At 44.7% G+C, this 8,115-nt stretch overlaps 1 protein-coding gene across 5 annotated transcripts in view; it reads left to right on the forward strand.

Annotated features, from left to right (window-relative positions):
* The window catches only part of ILDR2 (immunoglobulin like domain containing receptor 2), a 61,223-nt gene extending 54,539 nt beyond the window's left edge, over positions 1 to 6,684 (forward strand). For 4 of the 5 annotated variants that reach the window (XM_027610911.2, XM_027610912.2, XM_027610913.2 and 1 more), the window contains one exon: positions 835 to 6,684. In XM_027610911.2, the coding sequence (XP_027466712.1) occupies positions 835 to 870 (36 nt within the window). In that variant the 3' untranslated portion in view covers positions 871 to 6,684. The remainder of the gene's footprint in view (positions 1 to 834) is intronic. The other variant, XR_003522983.2, reaches the window with a different exon arrangement.
* Positions 6,685 to 8,115: the final 1,431 nt, after the last annotated feature.

Below are 8,115 nucleotides of genomic sequence, written 5' to 3' on the forward strand. Positions count from 1 at the left end.
GCTACTGCTATTTTTGAAGGACAGCTCACTTCTTGCCTCCTTTGACATTTTGTTGAATGCAAACTATAAATTGTGCTCTGTGTATGTGAGGGAAACCTTTTGGTCCCTGACCAGTTAATTGTCTCTTTTGTAATTGGCCTTATGGAGATTTTAATGCTTTCTCTGTGAATGCAGCCCAGTCCATCCCTCGGCCCCCAGATGTGAGGTCTGGACCTCAGAGAAACGCTGGGGGACAGTCACAGATGTCCACTCTCGGGTGCCAAAGTGCCTGTGCCCCCTGTGCTCTTTTTCTGGAGGCCACTCTGTGAGCCCAAGTGCTTATGCTCCCTCCTCCGTTACCCTGCCTCTTCCACCATCTTGTTTTTCATAATTCAAGGTAGACATTCTCTTTAGCGTGTAGTACGGGGAGACAATATGAATGGAAAAAAGTTATTAATCCCTCCAGAACAATTAAATGTCTTTTGTCGTTCTTTAAAGAGAACAATGAGATGACCAATGAAGTACCATGAGCAGGGAGTGACCTTTCAGGTCATGTCGGGTTTATGGTGCACCCTCCACACTAGCTGTTGTGGAGCTATGAACGTTGTAGTTAGCCCTAGAGGGTTGGGAAGTCGTTCTGGGGCCATGGAACTAAGTTCTGTCAGATGTATGTTGGCTTCAGCACCAACTGAGGCTTGGGAACGATAACCACAAGCCTAATGAGGTGCCCTGAGTCAGGGTGTGCCAGATGCTGAACAGGGTGTGGACTCTGCCCAGGGAACCATCTGCTGTGTTGTGTTGGGTTTCTTTAACCATTGTGTGGTGTAACGTTGTGCTCTTTCTGCTCTTTTCCAGGGTGACTTTCCAACCAGGATGTCCCTTGTGGTCTGATGTTTGTTTTGAAGACACCTCTCTGGGTGACTAGAAATCAGAAGCAGACTCCTGGGACAAGACACAAATCCAAGAGCCAGCAGGCCCGGGACCTTCTCTGGCCACCACCTTGGAAGATTTGCTGATCTTTGCTTTGGCAAGGGATGGGGGGGCAGCCTTTAAGGAAGGCTGATTCCAAACCTCAGCGTACATCTAACTAGTATGAGAAACTTACGAAGATGACTGCGTGTGAGAACATTCCCACACATGGAGTGTCTCACCCACTGAGTTCATCCTGCCTGGTATTCTTCTGTAGCTGAAACAGGAATCCTTTTCCAATTCTGGAAGGGAGTTAGCTCTGGACTGGTAATCTCTAGAAAATGCCTCCGCCTACAAGTATGTTCTTCTATACCTCCTGTGCTGTGCTTAGAGGCAGAAAAGCTTATTATTACTACTATTAAAAGAAGGCCTTGTACTGACAACGGAAGATAACTTTAGGCAAAATATACCTTTTATCCCTGTCTCCTCCCAGTCACTAGTCAATGACTATTGTTACACTAAAATCAGAAGGCCTTTGGTGAGCTCAGTGACAGTGACCTGCTGGACAATCACAGAAATGACTTCAACTTGCTGTTTTAAGTGACAGTTCTTGAGTGGCTGGAACAAGACAAAAGAGAGTATACCTTTGTGAAAAGCTGTGTAAGTGGTATTTCTTTTTCCATTCTGAGAACTTAAACTGCTTTTTCTCTTTCTGCTGTGCACAGCGAGATCTGAGTCTTGGACGTTAAGGGCTCTCCTCATTCTCCCTTATCCTGGACTTTCCGCAGGTTGGTGCCACCCACAGAGCCCCACTTCCCTCTGCACTCTGATTAAATTGTCATCAGGTGCCTTTTGAGAAATGCTTAAAATACACACATGAAAGAAAAGAGGAAGGAAAAAAAGGAGAAGGCGGTTATGCAAAGTAGAGAAGAATGAAAAAGAATTTAAGAGGAAAAGAATATGTGATCTCATTATACTTTGAGTGTGGGCCATTTCCCCCACAAACTGCACTCGGTCTTCTCTGGTTCTGTACCTCATTTACCGTGAGTTGTTTCTGCCATCCCGCTCTGTTATCCCAGGACGCCAAAGGTATGTGGCGCATGCCTCTCTTGGCCTCACCAGACTTGCTGCTCTCCACACTTTGGGAAATGAGGGATCTTGCTCTCTCAGGAAGGAGCACTTCCGATTCCCACCCTTGCTGAAATGATAGATGTTGCCTAAATCCCAAAGCTAGATAGCACCGGATTTTGTCATTTGTATAGATTGCAAAAAAAGTGGCCACAGTTTCTTCCCTTCTCATCAAGAGGTGCAGTCTCTTTCTCCACCCCTCAAATCTGGGAGTGACCATGTGATTTGATTTGGCCAGTGGCCCCAAACCAATGTAACACAGGCAGAGACTCGACAAATTCTTGTGCATGGGGCCTGTCTTCTCTTGCTGTTCTTGGGAACCTTGCAGTTGCCCCTAGGTGAACAAGCCTGGGCTATCCTGCTGCATGATGAGAAAAACAGGCCCAGTACCCCTTCCGTCCTGACAGCCTATCGAGTCTCAGCTGATTGCAAACACATGTGTGAGCAGCCAAGCCCGACAGGAGATTGCCTAGCTGAGCCCAGCCCAAATTGATTCCTACTCAAGGCATGAGAAGTTGGTGCACCCTTTAAATGTTCATTTCTCTTCAAGGACAAACTGACTGTTTCTCCTTGTCTGGATGTTCAGCCCTTAATCCCCAACTCCATCTAACCCTAGGTGTCTCACAATCTCCACTTTCTTTGGCAAACGTTTGCCAAAGCTTTTCACCCTGCACCGTTATGGTGGGACATATGGTTGGATCAAAAGTCACTGGAGGACAATGAACCTATGAAGGTTTCTTCTTCAACATCTTGTCGGTCTTCTTCAGAGCCACCTGACCGGAGCTGGGCCCTAGTCTCAGAGCACCATTCCACTGGTATCCATTTACTTCACGGTATTTCCAAAAACAGTCCTACATGTGCAATGAAAGAAAGAAGTGGCTGGTGAGGGTCAGAAGGATGAGTTGATATCATTGCTTGGAGGAGACTTGGCCTACCAAAGGACTTCTCAGTGGCTTTGGCCTGTCTGAGAGGAACCGGGGACAGTTCAGCCCAGTGCTGGCGCTTCCAAGGGCAGGAAGACACAAGCCATAACCCTGGTGCTGAGTTTTAGACTTGCTGGTGTCCCTGGCCTCTGAGAGCCTAGGTCTAATCTGTTTGGGCCCCAATTCAGATGGAAAGGATGATTAAACAACATCATTTCTTAGTCACCAGCTTTGGATTTCAATTTGCTCAGGCAATTCTGGAGAATATTGGGTAGCTGCAGAAGCTATTATCTCTTCACACTGAGCACTGTGTCAGGCTTCTCTCCACCAAAGAGCCCCATAGCACCAGCTGCAGAGACCAGATATATTGCTTTTGTTAGCCAAGGGCATGTAGGATTTTGGAGAAGGTTAGGAGAGTCGTGGGAAAGAATTACTAAAATTGGAAACCTGCAATTCCAAAGACAAACCAAACTATAGACAGACAATACAATAAAAAACACAAAGACAGCAGGCTCCTGAAATAACCTGGGGAAATGGGACCAGGTTGTCCCCTGTAGGGCTGCATAAATCACTGAAACTTCCAGAGAGAACGCTATTGTTTCTGGGTACGTGGATAGAGACAAGACTGGCTAGACAAATAAAGGCAAAGCTGGCCATCCTCGGCACCCTGGCTTTTCCCAGTGGGTCCTTTTGTTTCTTCCCTGAATGGTGTTTCCCACAGAGGAAGGGCTTATACATATTAGCTTCCTTCCTAGGTTTTATTGGGGTACAAAATAAGTCTTGTGTAAGACATGACCTCTGTCCACTGGGACCCTGCAATTGAATAGGGGAAATAAGACATGCCCAAGAAAGAAGTAGGAGATTTTATGCATATAATGTGAAATACTGCTATGGATAAATCACAACAAACCCAGAGAATTAAAGTTTTTAAATTTAAATGGGTATATTTTGATATTTAAATGTTGTGTGTGTTTGTCCATCCATTGTCTTTAAAGATTAGCTCAGTGTTCTGAAAAAGCCAGTATTAAAAAATCTGATTGGAAGAGATGAATTAGGTTGGGGAGGGGTACAAGGCAGAGGGCCCAGGGGGATGATGCAGGACGTGCTGTGTGCCTGTGAGTCACAGCTGAGTCAGGGATGTGTTGGAGAAGGGGGTGCAGGTGCAGGTGGCAAGAGGTATCTCCTAGAACAGCTTCGCTAGGCCATGCATAGGTTCGCTAGGAAGCTGGGGACATTTGCCCTGGACCTGATGGTATGCCTCAGCTTTCACCCAAGCATGCTCCCAGGGGAGCTCTGGATCTGCTTGTCCAGGGGCTCAGTTCTGCAGCTGCGAGTGTTGCTGGCTGCCCTCACTGACACAGAGAAAGTCTGGCAGAGATGAAGGGCCTCTCATCTCCCTTCCTGTGATCCTCACTCTGCACCTGGCACAGGACTGGGTGGGTGGGGGGCGGGCAGGAAGGGGCTGCCACTCTAGCCCGCAGCACTCCATGCTGAGGACACCTAGCCACGTCTGTAAGTATTTCTAAATACTCTGAAAGACATCACATAGGTAATCCGATTAGATTACCTGATTACCTTCAGAGGCTGAAGTTGCAGATACTGTTGTAATCCTTCCTCCCCTTTTCTTTATAAAGGGATATAAATGGAGAAATAAACCATCATTGCCATTAGTGAAGTTACAAATCTAATTAGGCCTTTAGATTCTGAAGCCTGTAAATCTTATCTGCGGGACCGGTGTTTCCCCAAATTGCCTAACCAGACAAATTATGTGATTGCTGTTAAAAATGTATTGTTGGGCCCCACCTTGGAGATTGATTAGGTGGGTCTGGAGTGAGTATGGGTTCTTTTAACGTATGTCTCAGAAGAGCGCTGTGATCAGATGCATTTGGCAAATGGCGCACTAGATCATACCTGTGGTGTACCCCCAAGCAGTTGGTCCTGAGGCTTCTTCCTTGGGCTTCGAGGATGTCTTCAGACACCCTCTTACTCCCTTGGGGCTGGCAGCCTGGCTGCGACAGAGGTGACTGGCTCGCCAGGGTCCAGAGGTAGGGGAACTGTGTGAGGCAGAGAGGAAGGAAAACTCAGAACACTCCCCGAGAGCCGGTTCTAGATGTTTCTAATCCTAGAATAATGATCTATTGTGACAATCTCAGATCTGACGGTAGGAATCACAAGTAATTTTCTCATTCACTTGATGTCATTCTGAGCAAAACTTAGATCATGAACAGAAAGAAAAAAGACAGTTGGGGAAATGGCAAATCATTCTTCGAAGCATTCAGATTATCAGCCTGGCTGGTCAACTCCCACTTCCACTTTAAGACCCAAAGTGGGGTGGGCAAGAATAATAAGAACTACATTATATACCCTTCCAACATCGGATTTAGATGCTGCCAGAATCTTGCTAGAGTTTAAAATTGATCTATAGGATCTAGAGATCCAAATTCACCAACATAGGGCCCCAGGTACTTAAAGTCCTAGAAGGAAAAAAGTGCCTAGTTTTTTTTGTTTTGTTTTGTTTTGTTTTTGTTTTGTTTTGTTTTGTTTTCTGCTAGGATCCTACCTCCTAGATACCTGGGAAGCTGATCCATGGAGCTTTAAGTAAGGGGCTTTTACTATCAGAATAGAACAGAGATACTGTTGAGCTGCTTAAAGCAGCATCCTGAGTTTTGGCACTGCCTGAGGGTGATACGTTTAATACTGAGAGTATTTTGTTATTTTTATGGTGTGTTACTGTTTACAGAGCACTTTCACACGCATTATATCCTTTGATCCTCACAACACCCTCCTGCGACAGAGGCAAGGTGGATGTTGTGGCCTCCTCATCAAACAGAAGGTCAAGCTGAGGTTGAGAGAAGCTAAGTGATTTGCCTATAGTCCAAAGGTTTTTAAAATCATAGAGCCAGGCCCTCTGTCTGCCCAGGGTCCTTCCCAGACAATTCCTGCAGCACCCACAGGACTGGTATCTGGCTGATTTGCACCTGCTGCAAGAGTCCTGGGCCCCGTGCTCACCCACATGCCGCTGGTGGGACGAGGCTGTGGAGCTGGGCAGTCGGGGCTGCTTCGTGCTGCCCAGCACCACTCCTGAAATGTGGCTCTGCATGGGCGCCAGCCTCCCTCAAGGATGGTTTCTCTTTCGCTAGCTGTGCTGTGAGGGGAAAAGGCTTGGACAAAAATACGCTTCAGATTCCTCCTTGAAGAGGAATTTCTGAGCCAAACTACGAATTCATCTAGACTCGGAACTCCAGGGTTCAGGGACAACCTGCTTAGAAGTGAACTATCTGGCACCTTCACCGCATTTGGGGATTTTAGGTAGAACTAAGAAGGACGAGATGTAGAAGGAAGCGGTGCAGCTGTGTAGTTAGAAGTTTCGTGAGAGTTTCTTACTGGCGCTGGACACAAGCCCATGTGGCCTGACCCATGTCTTCTGGGAAAGCGAAAAGAGATACAAATACCTTCACTCTTACTTTGGCTTTAAGGAAAAGCCACTTTATTAACCAAGGTATTAGACACTATCCAATGAGAATTTTCCCCTTGGGAATATACAAGAGGGGAATAGAAAGTACAAGAAGACAAAGGGGTCAGAAATCTGTGTCATGAGAGTCACCTGCCCAGTTATTTTGTGCCTTGTCTGTGGCATCAAAACTAAAATGTTGTATCACTCTTGCCCATGATTTTTTTTTTCAGTGTCAAACATACGAAGTGAATTTGCTTGTAATGATTTAATCTAAATAAAGTATTTCACCTACATTTGTTATCAGGAACTCATAATTAACACAACTATGTTTAATCATGATCTGACATTAAGTGACCTCAGCAGGAAAAAGAAAAATCACACACAGACTGCCTCTGATTGTTTTAAGTACCGTGACAGAGGGTTAAATACCGGGGGCATGGTAGGGAAGGCAAGCGCTAACAGAGCGTAAGTAGGTTTTCACAGACTTTCATGAGCTATGGCCTGGATAGATTCCGTTGCCACACTCACTGCTTTCCACAGACTAACATTCAGGAGAATATGAGGAGTACGAAAGATGGCGGACAATGTGATGGTACCTAGTTTATTTTCAAGAAGGGCACAGGTATTTGCTTGCTAGAAATGGCACTTGGGGAAGGGAGGAAGGAAGCTATTTGTGGAAGGATATTTTAAGTTCTGAAGAGATCTGAAGAATTCCACAGCATCATAATTCAGAGAAGGCCACTTAAAACCTTTGTTAGCAAAAGAAGGGATAAGTACCTCAGGGACTCGGGATTAATCCTTTCTTATTGGCCAGGCCCTATCAAGGGAGTCTTAGATTTTAGAGTCCTGGTTGAGGGCTCAATTCTCTTAGTAGTTAACTTAAAGATGCTCATATGTAGATTTAACTTAAAGATAGATTCCAAAACAGTTTAACTCTGATTGCCTCCTCTGGACTTTCTGCTATTTTGTCCATTGTTTTAATTTTATCTTGCTCTTTCAGCTTTGTAAAATATTGTGTTTAGAAAAATAAAATATCAATATATAAAGTGCTTGGCATCACCTACACGTTTTTTCTACACTTCTCTTTCTGCATTTCAGGTCTTCTTTTGAAATCTTTTCCCTTCTTTCTGAAGGAAGTTTTCTCTAGTGGTGGGTCTTTTGGTAGGCTACTCTATCCATTTTTGTTTATCTAAAACAAAGTCTTTACACCATTCTTGTTCTTGAAAGATAATTTCACTGAGTAGACAATTTTAGACTAGTAGTTATTTTCCCTTGGCACGCTGAAGATATTGGTGTATTCTCTTCTGGCTTTTATTGTCGCTTGTAAGTCAGTTACCAATCTAATTATCTTTCCTTCGAAAGTAATGTGGCTTTTAAGATTTTCTTTTTGACTCTCACGTTCTTTGGTTTAATTAACATGGTGTGGATTTCTTTTTTACTTATTCAGATTGGGGTTCGTTGTGCTTCCTGAATCTGTGGGTTGGATTTTCCATTGATGATGGAAAACTCTTGGTTGTTAACATGTCAAATACGTCTTCTCTTTAAGCTTTCCTTTGAGAATTGCAATTACCTGTATGTTAGGCCTTTCCATTCCATGCTTCCACTCATGCTCAAGTTATCTTTGTCTTTTTGTGCTGTATTCTGGGTAGTTCCTTCAAGTTTATCTTCCAGTTCACTATTTTTCTCTTCAGTTGGCTCTAATCCCCTTGAGTTTTAATTGCA

Source organism: Zalophus californianus, chromosome 10 (assembly GCF_009762305.2).
Source record: "Zalophus californianus isolate mZalCal1 chromosome 10, mZalCal1.pri.v2, whole genome shotgun sequence".
Classification (NCBI taxonomy): domain Eukaryota; kingdom Metazoa; phylum Chordata; class Mammalia; order Carnivora; family Otariidae; genus Zalophus; species Zalophus californianus.